The sequence below is a fragment of the Salarias fasciatus genome, chromosome 11 (assembly GCF_902148845.1).
Source record: "Salarias fasciatus chromosome 11, fSalaFa1.1, whole genome shotgun sequence".
NCBI classification, from domain to species: Eukaryota; Metazoa; Chordata; class Actinopteri; order Blenniiformes; family Blenniidae; genus Salarias; species Salarias fasciatus.
In genome coordinates, this window is record NC_043755.1 from 21,839,613 (window position 1) to 21,857,175 (window position 17,563).

The following is a 17,563-nucleotide window of genomic DNA, read 5'->3' on the forward strand; positions in this document are numbered from 1 at the left end:
ATGCAGTACCAGTGCCACATAGTCATAAAGTGTTGATTGAGACCGCGAATCTGATGATGACAAAGCACGTGTTTTTTCGTCACCCACATCCTGTCTATTCGTTTTTTCCCCTCTTCTTTTCTTTTCCCCCCTGCAGTTGGAATGTTTTTATTCACCAGTCTTCATATCTGCACTGTGAGTAATTCGTGTAAAATAGACGAAAACCGGGCCGGTGTTCCATCGCCCTGGTTGCCATGGCAGCCGCTGAGCGGCCGTGACTACTCTCTCGTTCCGAATGGATCCTAGCGGAGGAGGATGACGTGACGTCACATCACCAGGGCGACCAGGCCCCTCCCGAGGCACGTGTCCGGTATAAAAGCGGAAGGCGGCACTGCAAACTGCGCACACAGACTGAAGAAGCATCAGCCGAGAGGTAAGCGGCCGCACCGCCTCCATCACTTCATTTGTAGGCCCACGGAAAGTCTAAATTACAACAATTCCCCAAGAGAAGAGGGCTAAATACACTCACGTCTTCATAGTTTCAACTTTTAGCCTGTCTGTCCTAGAACATACCGTACAGATTTGTATCAATAAGTCGTTTAAAATGGCGTACAGAAGGAGGGAGTGATAATATGTACGTGTTTAAGCAGCTTCTTTGCTTTATGCACATTGTTAATCATACAGGAAGAGAGATGGGAGGGGATGCGGCCACGGCCTGGCTGTCACGAAGGAGGCTGGCTCGAATTTCTTCCGCACGAGTCGCTTTGTTGCATCATTTCTTTTAGTTTGAACCAAAATGTAATCAACGAGAACTACATCGAATCGTGACAAATCTACGTCGTAAAAATCGTCCTTTTTCAGCACGCTCCAGTCATTCGCCTGAACCCAAATTGTGAGATAACGTGACATCCCCCCGCTGCATCTGCGGAAATGAATCTACGTTACGTAACCCGTGAAGACGGAGCAGTGCGCAAAAAAGTGCCTGGAATATGAGAGGAAAACTGTTTTTAGTGAGAGAAAACAGCAGTTTTGTCGTGTTCCTGGCGGATTTCCTGCAGCACCGTCATTAAACGGAATGAATGGGTGCACAGAGAGGAAGCTACGTGCGTCGACCCATCCCCCTCATGAAGTTTTGCGGAAACTGCAGGCCGCGCTGATGCTGTCGCCGGAGGAGGGGGTTAATACCGTCAATTCCATTTATTTTAGCTCCAAGTGTCTCTCTGGTACTGGGAGGACAGAGAGGCTGCGGAATGTCGCATGATTGTGCCGCAGTTTGCTTTCACAGGACAGACCTGTTGATGCGGATTTTTACAGGCCCTTTACGCAACGCACTTTCCGTTAATACCGGATTTATCGAGCCCCCCTACACGGATAAATAGCGGAACAAGTCGACTTGACTCTTGAAAAAATCATCAATGCAGTGCGGAAAATAATATAAACGGTTTAAAAGTTAAATCCGCAAGGTATTACATCATCATTTTAATGCTTTTTATTTATAGATTGTAATTGTATTGCAGCAGAAATCTTATATTAGTAAATGAAAGACGTGATTTCGCCCTTGATGTGGTGCAGGTGTGGTATGAAAAGGCAGGCCCGGTTGTTGAAGGTCATCCTGGAGCTGGTGAAGGTTACAGCAGGCCCAGAGCAGCCATGATGATGCTGACCAGCTCTTAATATATTAACATGTTCACATTGACACAGAACACTCAGTCACAACGTGTTCCTGGATGAAATGACCGACCTCATTACTCTGACTGCAGCTGGCTGAATCTATCAAATGACCCTGTTATAGCATCTTCAGAGGCTCAGAAGTCCTGTGTTGGAGGACGTTAGTAATCAGTGTTCTGATAGCCTTTCAGGACTTGTTTTAATCATTATGTATCATTCTGTAAATGCCACTTTATTAGATTGATATATAATCACTTGGCAACAATATGAGCAATTTTATAGTGCCATAATGAAGCTATTCCTTTGCCCATGTAACACACCAACATTGAAAGCCTGTTAATTTTGAGTGTGTCTTCAGCAGTGCTGTAGATCAGTGTGCCAGCCAGATGTCTGTCATGTACACGTCAGCAGCAGTGTTGCTGACATGCTGAGCCTGGAGCTTTTGGCCAATGAGATTAGCTAATGCCAACTAGTAACAGAGCATGCTCTTGCGGCCGAGTGCGGACTATAACCTATGGAGATGTGGACAAAGCACACAAACCACTTGTGATATATTCAAAAGAGGTTGTGACATTGGCTGGAGGCGTGCACAATATCCTGAAGGCCTTGTGCACACTTCAGGAGAGGACACTGGGGATCACTGCACAGATTAACAAAGTGCATCCTCCTGTTAGTGGATAATCACTTCTATTAAAAGTCATATTTGTCAGGTGACTAAAGTCTTCAGTCAGGTCTTGTCTTTCCCATGTGAAAGGAGCATGTTTGGTCCTTCATTTCATCATCCAGCCATCTTGTCTAAGAAGTGAGGGAAACTCAACTCGAGAGTGACTCGGCACTCAGGAACTCCCCAGCCACCAGTTTAAGGAAATGAGACCTGAAAGCGGGGAATGACAGTCAGCCTTGGTTTGAAAGAGGCTTACTCATATAGCAGAACAGTTTTGCTTCTTTATTATATGATGGATACATTTTTCCATGGAAAACTTTTTATGAAACAAGTAGCAAATGCATTACTTTGATACAGTACAGGAGAGCATGAGGAACAAGAAGCACATCCCAGTTTTAGTGAGAGATTTCCATCGTCTACATGCTGACACAGGCTCATAGGGTCTATGTAAGCCGTGCGTGTGTCTTCCTCTCTCTTCCTCATATTGACTGCACTGCAGTTTGATACAGCACACCTTTTTAATTATTCATGATAGTTGCTCTATGTTTCTCAGAGTTTGTGGTTGAATGAGTTCCTATTAGCTCTTAATACAAAGCCTTTCTGTACCAGTTACCCAGCCCTTTTCTTCATGAAAAATCTGACAGCAACCTCTAATCTCTTATCAATCTGTCTGACTGTTGGAGGTCATCCTTGCCGAGCAGGGCATACACCCGTGTGTGACAGCTGATGTGACTCTGTTGGACATTTAACTGACCGGTTTCTTGCCCCAAGGTGACACTGCATGAGGGCAGCATAAAGAGGGGGTGTCATATGCTGCAAGAAAGGAAAATAAAGGATGAGCAGTAAGAATGTTCCTACAGTAGCACATACGGTGTACGAGTTTAAATTCATACGATTCACGAGGCAGTGGGCACGTAGGGAAGACATTACCTAATTGGATAGTCTGTCTGGCTTTTGGCCAATCAGCCCACTGCAGCGGAAAAGCACTGGCAGAAAGAGGGCGTGACCGAGGAACAGAAAGCTTCCAATAGGTCTGAATCGGCTGGGGACGCAGAAAGAAGGGCAGACGAAAGAGGAGAGGCTGATGGGTAGGAGCAGAGTCACTGGGTTCATTCACACCATTAAATCCTCATGCTGAGGCAAACGCAAGTCTCAGCGTAGTTTTATTTTTTTTTTTTACATTTCAATCCTACATGGAGACAGTTTTACAGGATGTGAACTCCTCAGTGTTGCACAGCAGATACCATCTGTGCTCCCCTCCTCTCATCCATATAAGGGATTTTAGTGAGTCCACGCACTTTCCAAACAGTCCTGTTGACATTTACCGTAAAAAGAAGCATTTTAGGACATATTTCATCACCGATCATGCTTCACATCTAAAGAGATGATATTTCACGTAAAACCTCTTCTTATTCTCGTGCGTTTCCACTCACATCTTTTAGATTTTCCCATCTCTTGTCCAGCTATTGTCTTTGTCCTCTTCTGGTCCAACAGTTATCAGTAATCCGCCCCACAGTCGACTCAAAAGACGACTCTATTGTGCACCCCCACTGATTAAACTGGGTCGCAGCTCAGATGGGGGGGGGGTTGTGTGTGTGTGTGTGTGAATGTCCAGAACGAGACAGACAAAGAGTGGCTGAGGGGGCTGAAGCTGTAATTTCAATGGTTAGTTTGGGTGTGTGAGGGATTAAGCGGTGCGGAGATGTGCGATTCTCCTGGATCCAGTCTGGCCTTGCTTGGCTGTTCAGTTAATCAACTATTCCGAAAGTCCCTTACTATCTCTTTATGTTCGCTGCTTGTTGCATGCACACAGTAAAAGCAGTTGCGAGGCCGTCGCTCCACTTGATTAGCATGTTGGCCTCCTTTTTAATTGTAGTCAACAGACTGCAGGCTACTGGTCACCTCCCTGCTCGTCTCTGCACAATACAGCCTCTGTGAGCCGTGGCACGTCTGTGTGAGTGCCGTCATGGAGCGTGCACCGAATATCAAATTAGACCTGAGAACGGCCGGAGGTTGTGGTGGAGACCAGGAAAAACCTACACTCAGAGGAGTGACATATATTTTAGGGTAGGTTTCTTTATTGTGCAAAGAATTGATTGCACAAATGGAAATCTAATCCCAAATAAATGTCTTTTTCTTCACTTCAAATTTTTATAGCTTGCTTTAAAACAAACTTTAAGTTCCCATAAGTATTGGAGAGTAACACAGGTTGTTTCGCATCATAAAATACATTTGTCACAACTACTTTTTGATTGAGAGAAAGTTGATAATCAATGATGTGATACGAGTAATTTTAACATAAAACACTGATACCAGCTTTCACTTGTCTGGTTCTTTCTGGTTCACTGTAGCTTCAGGTCACAGACTTGAATGTGTGGCCACCTTTCAGCAAGAATTACAAAAGATAAAAGGATCAAATCACTGGAAGAGAACCAACTGTATAAAAAAATTTTCAGTTAAGTTTATTTGTAGCAAGCCTTTCGCTTATGAAACAACCTGTGGCTGTCATGTGGAGTATTAATGCAACATTGATCTCTTATGCACTCATAAACCTCCATTGAAAGCGACTGGGTTAAATAATCTTCACTCCTCATTTGTCTTTTTCACATGCAGTGTAAATAAAGAATTCATTAATGAGCCCTGTCGGGTCTGCACTCATTCAGACTCTGTTTGCGCACCATTTCAATTGAGAACAGTAAACTTTCATTGTGTTTTGGGTGTCTGTTTACACAAGAACGGTGTGCAGCACCAATTAAACCCTCGACTAGAAAGTGGAGATACTGTGCAGCATTTCCGTCGTCGGTGGTTGTTCTGCACCTGAGCGAGTTTCTGGACAGTACCATCATGGCGGCTTCCGGAGTGTCATGACTCCCAGTCCACATTCTCCTGTGACTTCGTAGTTTTATAGTTTCATAGTTCAGCTCTGTCATCTGCCCACATGAATGTCCATGTGTCCACCATTATTAATAACTTGTAGCACAGCATGTGTGAGCGTAGTTTCATAGTAAAATCAAACGGCACCCACTGGCGACCCAACATGCAAACCTCTTCATTTTCAGTATTTCTGCCTTTTCCCTTTAAATCAACGTCATTTTCAAAACTTTGTCATCCCAATGAAAATTCTACAAGGGTGTTTTCTCTTAAAGGTTGCATAAATGGGGCCTTAAACAGCTCTTTAACCCTCCTGTTGAACGGTGGAGTTGATCTGCAATTCACATCTGCCAAAAAGGTGACGCTGCTCCATTACACCCTTACAGAATGGTTCTGTTCCTTCTCAGAACACAGAAGCCTCTGAACTGCAACTTCCAAGCCTACTTTTCTCTTACTGACGCCCATTTCCCCCCACCAGGCTGTAAACTGGACAGGTGTGTCTTACCAAGTGCATGCATGCTTGTGCTGCTCTTCAGCACTTGTCTCATCACGTGTTGAATGAACTGGTGTGGATTTCTGATTTTTGACCCGTCTCTTTCATGCCGTTGCTTAATCGAACCTCATTTTCCTTTTGCTTTACACACACACACACACACACACTAACCTCCCCCGCTTTAACGAGTCATTTGTCAGCAGCCATTTTGTTTTGGGAACCCCGGGTAACTGCTCTGAGTGTAGAAAACTGAGCGAGCGAGCCAAGCAGGCAGACAAACTGTGAAATAGATTAGAAGTGGATGCAAGGTTGAAAACCAGGAAGGGCAGAGGGCCAGAGCAGCAGGGTTTGTGAATGCACAATGGATGATTGAGAAATGTGAGAACTGCATGGTCACACTGTGTAGACACACACACACACACACACACACACACACACACACACACACCTCTCCTCCTCCTCCCCCTTCTCTCCTCTTTTAGTGACCTTGTATTATGGATGCTGGCAGCAGAGCACAAAATGGCTGCTTTACCTTGGTAGAAAGGCACTTACAAAGCTCATAAGTGCTCCAAATATTAATAAGACACAAGTTTTGGACTGACAGGAGGATCTTCCATCGGAGCAGATCATCCTCGTGTTGTAATGACGCATCAGTTTTACCTGAACGGGATAAAGAAACAGAGATGATTTATTCTAATCTGGTGCCCCTTTAGTCTATTTAAAGTGCACCCACAATGCATTTCACCAGATCGACAGCCTGTCCTATATGCCTCCCACTGAGACTCACACACACACACACACACACACACACACACACACACACAACAGATTAGGAGATTACAGTAGTCTAAAATGACAACCAACTAGTCCCAAGGACAATCCCTGTTACCCTTACTTATGCTACCTGCCCTGGCTCACACACACACACACACACCAGTTATCATACCAGAGAGAGGAACTGGAGGAGGTGTGACCATATCTGCAGCTACGTGGATGAAAAGAGGGGAAAAGAGGTCACATAGTTGAGTCGTGGCCAGGCTTCCTTTCTGCCGGGCGATCGGACAAGTTTGTGTTTGCGACTGAGCCTCCCTCCCCCCTTCAGCCCATTGTTTTCCCAGCATGAACGTGCTCCTCCTCCCTCCTGCTGTCAGGAGAACCTGCTGGTATTTCTCCCCGTCCTAACGACAAACAGGAACACCCTTCGACTGGTCTCAGTTTGTTATGTAACACCGGCATACTGCCTTGGTGTTTTCTCTTCAAAACGTCCTGTGAGGTGACATCGCAGTCTGAACTTTCTTTTTCTTCCCACATGCTGGCCATAAATGTGTATTTTAGAAAGGCAGAAACGATCACGTTAAGCGTTGTATCTTTAGTCAGAAGAACGGGACGGAATCTGACTCCTGCTGTCTGATTCTAACCACATACTCGCCAGTGTACGTTAATCTTACTCTTTCTAACTGCAGGACATTGGTGTCTGATGCGCATGTCGACGGAGCAGATTCTAATGACTCTTTCTTTCTGATCTGTCGCAGGTAACTCCACACTCCAGCAACAACAGCAGTCATGTCGGACCTCCAAGTTGGAATCAATGGGTGAGTTCATGACACCAAATGTAACTGCAGGATGGTATAGTCCTGTTGAGCTCGTCACAGTTTATACAGCTCTAATGTTTCTCTGTTGGTTCCGTTGACAAAAAAAGTACATTTTGAAAATGTTCATATTATGTGACAAAATGTCTACAAAAAGAAAATAATTCTCCAACCAGCCACAACGTTTCCCCTCTGCAGCCTTCATACTCCCACCCTCATAAATCTGAGAGCATTGCCACCATTTATTTTTGATCCTGAGAAGCCAAAACTGAAATCCTGATCAAAACTGGAATAATCAGCCAGCCCCAGTTCTGAGCGTCCACTGCATGTCTCCTATTGCTGTCACTGTGTGGCATCAGTTCAGGTCGTTTCTGTCACTCTTCAGTGGAGTGGATTCAACACTTTTGTAGGCCGCATGTTTCACGCTCCGAGTTTACCCTGTCAGTGCAGTTCTATTTCATCCCTACTGACTGCCAGAGGCGGTGCTTAAAGCACTGGAATGTTCCCTTCGCGCATGCGTAGTTCGAGTATGTATACCAACAAAGTCACTCGTGACCCCTGGGTGACCCAGGAACTGCTTAAGTTCAGGGCTCCACCCACCAATCGTCTCCTATTTTCTTCTCGCGTTCAGTTCGTGTACACTTGACGGGACGAGCCTGTACGGCGTCGTGATGCACCGTAGCTGGGAGCCTTGTGACCTTCGAGGTCGGAGCTGCTTTATGCCCTCCATGCTGTGACGTGTTGCGGTCCCGTTCATCTGATTCTGCGGCGCTGCGCGTCGCCTGTGGTGAGAGATTTGTTCATACCTCCAGCAAACAGTGAGGCTGCTGAATCTACTGTTCCTCATGGTGAGTGATGGGGTTGAGCGGCTGCTCCCCCCGGGCTTGTTTACATGACGACAGCGGCCGTGCGGCGTGGTCGGTGGTAACTTGGGGCGCAGGGACGCTGCTCGCGTTCCTCGCCTGGCTTCAGGAAGCGATTTGGCTGTTGTGATGCTGTGCTTCTGACTGTTGTGGAGCCGCATTAAGCCCCCATGCGCGGGGCTCGCCGAGGCCACTGGCTAGGCTTCTGAGTGCGCCGATGAGGCGCTACTGCATGTGGGGTGCCCCCGCCGCCGCGGAGCATGGCGCTAGCTTGGCTAGGCGGCTAGTCAGTGAGGTGTGTTGTGTGTCGGGGGATCAGCCTCCTCTCCCACCGGCCTCTGCGTTCTTTCTGATTGTTACATATCAGCTGCTCAGGCAGGTGATGCCGCTGCAAGCAGGCGGGCGGGGCCCGCTGTTCCCTCTGCCTCTGCGGTGGCCTCAGTGATAGCATGCGGCCGCTAGCGCGTGTCTCGGCTGAGCGACCAGTCAGTGATGTGCGTTGCGGGCGGAAGGCACAGCCCCCGCATACCCCAGCTACGACATGCTCTGGGTATCACATGCACCCCCACTCCGACGGGGGACGCCTCCGCTAGCAGGCAGAGGGAGCCTCCGTGCTCCTTCTCCGCTCGTAGCATTCTCTGGCGTCTTCATTGTGTGTGCAGGCCAGAGGTGTATCTCTGTTATTTGAGGTCCGCATGCCCCTGCCCCCCCCCCCCCCCCCCCCCCCAACGGTGGGCATACATGCTACTGGGATGGGGCCGTGCACACGCCTGGGTTGGCTCCCTGAGCTGCTAGCCCGGTAATTTGCGCTGTGCCCCCGCTCTGGTGGGTTGTGCTACTGTGGCAGCTGATGGAGGAGGGGGCTGCTAAGTGCTAAGCAGCTGGTCCCCCTCCTGGACAGAGCTCTGTTCAGGCGCGCCTCGCTTGGCTTGTCGGCATGATCTTTGCTGATTGCGGTAGGGCTAGTGTTGGCTGGCTCTCAGTTATGGGCCGCATGTGCTGCTTCCCCTGCTGTAGGACCCCGCGGTGGCAGTCGCCTCACGATGAGTCTTGGTTGGGCGCTGCCAGTGGAAGCACTATTGTGTTCTTCCAGCTTATTGGTGCCTGCTTTGGAGCAGGGCACCTCTGACGAGGGGGCAGGAGGGAGAGGGTGCTGCCGTGCCACCGTTCCCTCCCCTGAGCGTAGTGCAGCTACCCCTTGTTGGCCTTGCCATCGTGTGCCGGCTGTGTGGGTGGTGTATGCCCCCTTCTTCAGCGTATTGCACTAACCTTGTCTCCTGACCCTCTGACCGACACTGTGGAGGTCAGTTCGGCTGTATCCGCCCCTGCCTCATTCCCAGCAGGTGCCGTCTTGTGAGATGGAGGGGAGTGGGGCCCGCCATGCGGCCGCTCCCTCTCCCGGATGTGGCTCCGCTGCTTTGCTGACGTGGTGCTGTTGCATCGGCTGTGCGGGTGGCGTGCGCTCCCTTCCCGCAGCTTATCGCCCTGGCCCCGTCTTGTCCTATCGAGCCGCGCTTCTGATGTCGGCCCGGAGCGTCTATCTGGTGATGGCCGTGCGTCGCCTTTTCCTGGGCTTGTACGGACCCTGCTTGTGGTGTTACGTGGCCAGCTTAGGGCGGTGGCCGCGGTGCCTGCCGGGGTGTCTATTCCCCTACTGGGTGTAGCATCAGCCGGGCTTCGTGGGCAGGCCCGTCGGGTAATGGCAGGCCTCCCAGTGGCGTTGTGGACGGTTAGCGTCCTGTCTGGCTGGCCTGCAGGTCGTGTGCCTGCAGGGGCCTCAATGCACTGACGGACTCCCTCTCCTGTTGGAATCCTCCACCAGGGGGGTGGTGCCTCCATGGGGGATATGTGCACTAGGGGGTGCTTAGGAGGTGGCCACTTTCCTCCTAACCCCCCCGAGAGCTGCTGGCCTCTGGGCCACAAGGCACTTGTGCACTCTTGGCCGCAAGTCCTTCGGTGGACGTTAGGGCTGAACGATATGGGCAAAATTTCATATGTTGATATCCATGCCAGATATCTCGATATCAATACGATATATTACAATGGATTCAGTGAAAGTTAAGCATTTTTAAGAAAAATAAAAACGTAATACAAAAGGATGTAAAAAAAAAAAATAAAAAAAAATGCAGTTTTATTTATGAGAACTCACTGCCACCAAACTCGTTTGTGCAGATTCTGCAACCGCCCTCTGCCATCAGCTGTCAACTAGTAAACGAGGTCTGTGGTTGGCTGGTCTTACCTGTGCATGGGCAAGCTTACATGCAGGGCAAGCGGGGGAAATCTTAATATCGTGGGGCACCCCCGTCCTCACCGTCTCGGTCTTACGCCTGGTGACTGAGGGGCCGACTCGCTGCTGAGCAGCTGTTCGGAGCCTGTTGGGCGAGCCGCCTCGGATGCTAGGGTGCCCCCTACCAGCGGCTGTCTGATAGTGGTGAAGGTTGGTTGCACGGTGGTGCAACAGCCATGGGGAGGACCCGGTGCCCTGCCCAGTCCCCGTGGTCCTGGACTTTGGCAGTCTTTGGACGTAGCCCAGTCCCTGTTCACCCTGGGGGTGTATTTGGCGGCGGGCCAGCCCACCATGCATGGTGGCAGGCGGCGCAATTGGGGACCACACTCTGGTGTGGGCTTTCCTCAGGGGGCCTTTGAGGCCTACCCCCCCTGGAGGCCGCGGGCACCCACCTTGGATCTGCATCTGGTGCTAGGGAGCTTGTCAGCCTCCCTTTGCACCTCTGGCAGCAGCAGAGCTGCAGTATGTGTTGCGTAAGATGGCGTTTATGCTGGCCGTTACCATGGGGTAGCGTGTGGCTGCGCGCTTTGTCTATATGCCCGGCATGCCTCCGGTGGCACCCGGATGGGGCGGGCGCCGCGCCGGCCAGGGCTCTTGTGTCCAGTCGGAGCTCTGAGAAGCTACATGGATGCTGCGGCAGATGTGCAGACATCTGACCAGTTTGTTGCCCACTACGGAGGCCCTAGTCAGGGCTCTGCTCTTTCCAGGCAGTGCCTGTCCCACTGGGTTGTGGACACCATTTGCCGTTCCTATCAGGCCGCAGGGCGGCCTCTGTCCGGGGGTGTGCATTGCCACTCCACCAGGGCGGTGTCCACGCCATGGGTCACCCTGATGGGGGTGCTCCTGGGTGGGCTATGGGCTGTCGCCGTTGTGACGATGCCTGACACCTTTTCCAGGTCCTACAGGTTGGCGATTGTGCCTCCGCGTCCACTGCGGTTGGTACTGGGCCCTGCAGAGACTTTTCAGTGGGATTGGTCTCTGGGATTCCTCGTGACCAAGTTGGCATACGTCATTCCAGTGTTTTAAGCTCTGGTGGTCAGTAGGGATGAAATATAGCGAAAGTTACGAATGTAACTACGGTTCTATGAATCCCGGATGACTGCCAGAGCGCTCTGTCACTCGGAATCCTCGTGGTCACGTTAGAAGATTCCGTAGGAGACGATTGGTGGGTGGAGCCCTGAACTTAAGCAGTTCCTGGGTCACCCAGGGGTCACGAGTGACTTTGTTGGTATACATACTTGAACTACGCATGCACGAAGGGAACATTCCAGTGCTTTAAGCACCGCCTCTGGCGGTCATCCGGGATTCATAGAACCGTAGTTACATTCGTAACTTTCGTATGTTGTAGAGATGGCCATCGTCTGCTGCGGTTGGACTCCCCTCAATCACTTGGTGTTCAGCACGTCTCATTCAGCCCTTCATCTGCAGCTTCACTTCTTACCTTTCCTTGTAATAAATGAAATTTGTCCATAAAAGATTTAATGAGAGTTAATATAAACTAGATCCATTTCCCTGTACAGAATGAGTTGTATCAAGTTGCTGGAAGAATTGCTTCAGTTTGACCAATTTTTTGAGGGTAAAGAGTGACTTGTGATGTGTGTGTACTCTTGTACCAAGTGGGAGTAATTCCTGGTCCCGGGAGTAGTTTGATTTCCTGAGAAAGTTTCCCAAAGTGTCTATATTTAATCTGTGTGTGTGTTTGTGTGTCTCTGCAGTTTTGGCCGCATTGGCCGTCTGGTTCTGAGGGCCTGCCTTCAGAAGGGCATCAAAGTCGTGGCCATCAACGACCCCTTCATCGACCTGCAGTACATGGTGAGACTTGCTGAACGAGAGCGTAGCCATGGCTCATCAGCTCTGAAATGAGATTAAATGATTGATTGGACTTCAAGCTAACTCTACAGCTAAAAACATTTGGTAAAATCAATTCTTGCTAATGGATTGTAGTGATTGTCAAGGCGATAAAGTGGAGTTCTACAGATGTATATTTTTGTACAGATTATATTTTTGTGTGCATTGACTAATCTTTTTGTGAATACTTGCCTCTATATGAAAATCTTCAATGCGTTTGTGCCTTTATTCGTTTGGTTAGAGATTTGACTCCATTCCAACCTTCACGTGGCAGTGAATGCCACTAAATCACATAAATAGTGAATTCACTAAAATGTGTATTGAGTTTTCCCTCGGCTTCTGTTTGCCTTCAGTGGCGTGGCTGAGCAGCAGAGAGTGTACTGTCTGTTTCAGGACATTCAGGTTGAGTTGAGGTTATCCACATCTTAGGCTCTGTTTACACATCATTCCCCATGAAACTGCATCGTTTTTGCATCGTTTCAGAAAGGTTTTGCCTTCACATTGCACTATTTTGAAAACAGTGTCTGTTTACACGCAAACAGCAGAGATGATGAAAACGATGTTTTCCCACTTTGGCCACTAGTGGGTGCTGTTTTTATGTAACGAAGCCGTAAGCTGTAAACACTGACACTCCTTCAAAGTCTTTCTTTGCTGATTTGGTAAACTCAATGTCTGTGAGTTAGAAATGGTGCAGTGAATGTTCACTTTATTGGAGAAGTGCTGTTAAATTCAAGAGTGAAGAACACACACACATTCCCTGTGATGAGTCCATCTTCCTTGTGTGTCTCCACAACTGTTTACTTCAGCGATGTTATCATGTGAAGTAACAGTGTTTCAGTAAGGTAGCTTTTTTTTCCCCTCTACTGCATGAAAAGTTTTCAGTTTCCACTGGTAAACGGGGCCTCAAGCAATCTGGTTTACATGTGTATCAAACTGAATAGTTTTCAATCCTTCTGTGTCCCTCCAGGTCTATATGTTCAAGTACGACTCCACCCATGGTCGTTACCATGGCGAGGTCAGTTGCTCAGACAGCAAGCTCATCGTTGACGGCAACCAGATCTCCGTCTACCAGTGGTAAGTGAGGCAAACGTTTACCTATCTGTTGATGTCAATTTCTGCAGTCAGGCCAGTTGATGGACAAACTTCGATTGAATAAATGTTATGTAGTTTATTTCCCAGCAGCGTTGTGTATTTATTCGCTTTATTATGTACAAGTTCCAGCTCTGCTGCTGACGCCCCCCGCCCCCATCTGCTGTTTGCATGAGCTGCTGTCTTTGAGATATTAGTAATGGTGTTTCAGCTCCTCATGATGCAGTACTGGCTGTTAACACTTCCCTGAGCGCTTTGTGTTAACAGCAGTTCTGCACAAAACACAGGATATTTCAACACAAACAGCAGCAGCAGCAGCGTTTTTCACCCTTTCTCTGAACTCGGTTCTGCCTCTTGCAGGATGTTGCTCTCATTTGTCTTTGCTTGCTGGAGTAATGATCCATGCATCATTTCTTCTTGCCCTCAGTAAAAACCCTGCTGAAATCCCCTGGGGCTCCGCTGGAGCCAAATACGTTGTGGAATCCACCGGAGTGTTCCTGAGTAACGAGAAGGCCGGCGTATGTACACACAAACACAGACGGGCGTGCGCAGAGCCACGTACACAAACAGATCAGCGTCTAAACCGTGTTTTGTCCCTCTGTCCCGATCGCAGGCTCACCTTCAGGGTGGCGCTTCGCGTGTGGTGGTGTCCGCCCCCTCACCCGACGCCCCCATGTTCGTGATGGGAGTCAACGAGGACAAGTACGACCCCAGCAGCATGACCATCGTCAGGTAACCTTTTCACCTGGAGTTCAAACCCAAAACAAAGGATCAAATGTCCCCAAATGTTACAAAAACAAAAAAACCCTGAAACCTGTTGTTTTCACAGCAATGCCTCCTGCACCACCAACTGCCTGGCTCCTCTGGCCAAAGTCATCCACGATAACTTCGGCATTGAGGAGGCTCTCATGGTAAGATGGGGATTTCACGATCAAGCATGCAGCACTAGCACGTTAAAGGGGATTTAGCAACGTCGTAATGTCAAACCAGCTGTTCGCGGTTCCACTACTAGTTTCTGGATCTCTGCTCTCCGCAGACTACAGTTCATGCATACACAGCCACCCAGAAGACAGTGGATGGACCCAGCGCCAAGGCCTGGCGTGATGGTCGCGGCGCCGGCCAGAACATCATCCCCGCCTCCACCGGTGCCGCCAAGGCCGTGGGCAAAGTCATCCCCGAGCTCAACGGGTAAACGCGCTTCCTCTTTTGTTTATGAACACACATCACGAAAAGTGCTGCGAAGAGGTGTAATGTTTTCTGTGGCGCTCTCTCCTCGTCTCTCCAGCAAGCTGACAGGCATGGCGTTCAGGGTGCCCGTGGCCGACGTGTCCGTGGTGGACCTGACATGCCGCCTGTCCAAGCCTGCGTCTTACACCGAGATCAAGAAAGCCGTGAAGGCGGCCTCAGAGGGACCCATGAAGGGGATCCTGGGTTACACTGAGGACCAGGTATTGACCCTGCGTGGTTCTTCCCCCCACCTCTGGAACTCTGGCCTGTTTAGATCCAGACCCTCCTCCTGACCCTGATGAGTCTTGTTTCAAAGGGAAAAAAACAGTGTGAACCCACTGCTGTCATTACCAGTGTGTGTTTTGGTCCACTGCATTGCCTGACCACAGGTGTGTTTGTTGTCGTGCAGGTGGTGTCCTCTGACTTCATCGGCGACACCCACTCCTCCGTCTTCGATGCCGGCGCTGGCATCTCCCTCAACGACAACTTTGTCAAACTCATTTCCTGGTGAGTTTTTTTTCTTTCTTTTCTTTTTCAGGTCCCACAAAGTGGCTGAAAACTAACGGCCTCTTCCCCTCTGCCTCTGCTTCCAGGTATGATAACGAGTACGGCTACAGCAACCGTGTGGCTGACCTGCTGCTGTACATGCACTCCAAGGAGTAGGAGCTTCCTGTCCACAGCGCCGGTCGGGAAAGGGACCACCCCCCCCCCCCCCCCCCCCCTCCTCTCTCTTTTAAACACATTCCCCCACTCATAGCCGAGTTATAGCATCACACGTGTTTGTAGGCAGCAGCAGCCGTGTGTTTGAGTGTTCTGAGTTCATCTGTTCCTTTCCTTAAGCGTCGAGGCGAGTCGGCTGGTGAAAGTATTTGTGTCCGTGTGCCCCCATCTCCACCTCCCACTGCCACTTTAGATGTGTCGTCATGGCTCAGTACTATGGTAACTACTGTATCCATCTCCCTGTTGGTGTGTTTCAAAGGCTAAATCATCGGTGGAAGGAGGAAGCTGAGAGGCAGACCTACTGTAACTCTGCTGAAGAGCATTGAGACAAAGAAATAAAACTTGAAAAACCTCAACCCAACCGCCTGCTTGGTCCTGTTTCAAATGTTTGAGTCACTGTCCCACGACACACACTCAGCCCGCTGCAGCACCATGCAGCCCACTGAAGAGCTGAGAGGTTAAACTGCTTCTTGGAGGCTCATTGTTGCTCAGAATTCACCGCAAAAGATTTATATCGTGCCACTTCAGTGCACAGTACCAGTATTTCACGATTCCTCGTCGGTTGTTGCTAAAGGTCAACGATGGTGAAACTTCCTGTTCCAGGATCTGCTTCTGCTGCGTCATCGAGCCGAGCAGGCCCAAGTGTTTCAGGACGCATTGTTACCATCTTGAGGTTCACAGAGGAATGAGGCCAGTTTCTGGAGTCGTACAGCATATTTATAAATTCAAGCTTCAAAAAGCAATCATTTCATCAGTTTGAGATTATTTCAATGCTATTATTTCAAGTGCTTTACACAGTAAACATAGAAAGCATATTTCATGAATTTATTTGTGTAGCATCATTCTTTCACAGTGGAATTTAGAGTGCTTCACAAAGAGAAACAGAATTACACTAAAAGCATAGAAAAAGAACTGAATCAGAAAAGAAGAGTGATTCGAAGATAAAAGGGGATTAAAACAGGAGAAAATATAAAAGATTTAAAATGAGGCCAATAAAAGATGTTTGGTGTTGAGGATTAACTCGAGGAAGACTAAATGATATAATAAATGCAGCATTTTAAAGCTTCAGATCATGAGGCAGAAATCAGTTACAACAACCTGCTTTCTTCATAATCAGTTGAAAAAAAACTACATTTAGACACCAAATTCCTATTTTTCACTCTACTAGTTATAACACAGTGCTGAATGATGATACACAGGATTCAGAAACTCTTCCTGAGTTTGGCGAAGAGGTGCAGAGCTCAGATCAGACGACCTCTGAATGAAACGTTTCATATGTCAAAAGTTAAACCCTGCAGTTGATCCAAGGTGAGTCCTGTACATCAAGTTCATGGAGGAAAGATGTTCAAACAGCATTATAAAATTAATTCTTATTTTTTCTGCTTCAACTGTATTTCTGACCCATAGTCATTGGTTTATCTGCTTCTATTCCCACCAAATCATTCAATTTGAATGTGACAGTAAGAAAAGGGAAGTGTACATCCTGGATAACAATGAACACATTAATCCATGCAAGCATTCATAGTTAAGGGCAATTTAGGGTCACCGCTTCAACTAACTAGGAAAACCCAACAGCATGAAAAAACCAAAGGCCTCAGTCCTGGAGTAAAAGTAATGATATTAGTCATATTTCCATTGAAATGCTGGTCTTAACTCAGAGATAACCACTTGAAACGCTGCTCAAAGACATTAAAACATCCAATAACGACCTATACAATTTGTGTTGATTTTCCAGTGGAGCAGTGAAATTAGTTTTCAACACATATTTGAAAAAAAAACACATCAGATTTTTTTCTGATTTTGTAAGTTTACTGCCCTCTGCTGTCCATTTGAGTTACTGCACCAATTGTTTGCCAGACCATAAACTACACTCCAACTCCAGCCTGACCTGATTGCATCCAGGCCTCTAACTTCTGCCACACTCTGAAAGGCTGTGCTTGATGAGGAGCAACATGTTGTACATGTTCTTCTCCCCTGTCAGTTCACACATATCTTCATCCCTGCAGTGCCACCTGCTGGTCGTTTGCATCCATTTCCACCTGCTCCAGACTGCTCAACACTTCTAGAATATTACTAGATGAACTACATCAGCAGGCTAACAGTGCAAAGGATATCATTTTAATGCAAAAGTTGGCACAAGTACAAGGAACATTTCAGTTCCTGGCAGCAGAAGATAAAAAGAAACACTCACAGTGATCAAGGCGTCGTGTTTTCTATAAAGCTGTGAAGGTCTGAGGCCTAAAAGCATCAGGTTCAGCATATTTA

At 48.3% G+C, this 17,563-nt stretch overlaps 1 protein-coding gene across 2 annotated transcripts; it reads left to right on the forward strand.

Annotated features, from left to right (window-relative positions):
• The first annotated feature begins 329 nt into the window (after positions 1-329).
• gapdhs (glyceraldehyde-3-phosphate dehydrogenase, spermatogenic) lies at positions 330-15,654 on the forward strand. 2 transcript variants are annotated; one of them, XM_030102154.1, is made up of 11 exons: positions 330-412; positions 7,208-7,267; positions 12,130-12,226; positions 13,230-13,336; positions 13,779-13,869; positions 13,965-14,083; positions 14,181-14,262; positions 14,388-14,539; positions 14,637-14,799; positions 14,988-15,085; positions 15,172-15,654. In XM_030102154.1, the coding sequence occupies exons 2-11, from the start codon at positions 7,239-7,241 to the stop codon at positions 15,239-15,241; spliced, it is 1,008 nt and encodes a 335-aa protein (XP_029958014.1). In that variant the 5' UTR covers positions 330-412; positions 7,208-7,238; the 3' UTR covers positions 15,242-15,654. The 2 variants fall into 2 exon arrangements, with proteins under 2 accessions (XP_029958014.1, XP_029958015.1); XM_030102155.1 differs by lacking the exon at positions 330-412 and adding an exon at positions 6,945-7,108.
• Positions 15,655-17,563: the final 1,909 nt, after the last annotated feature.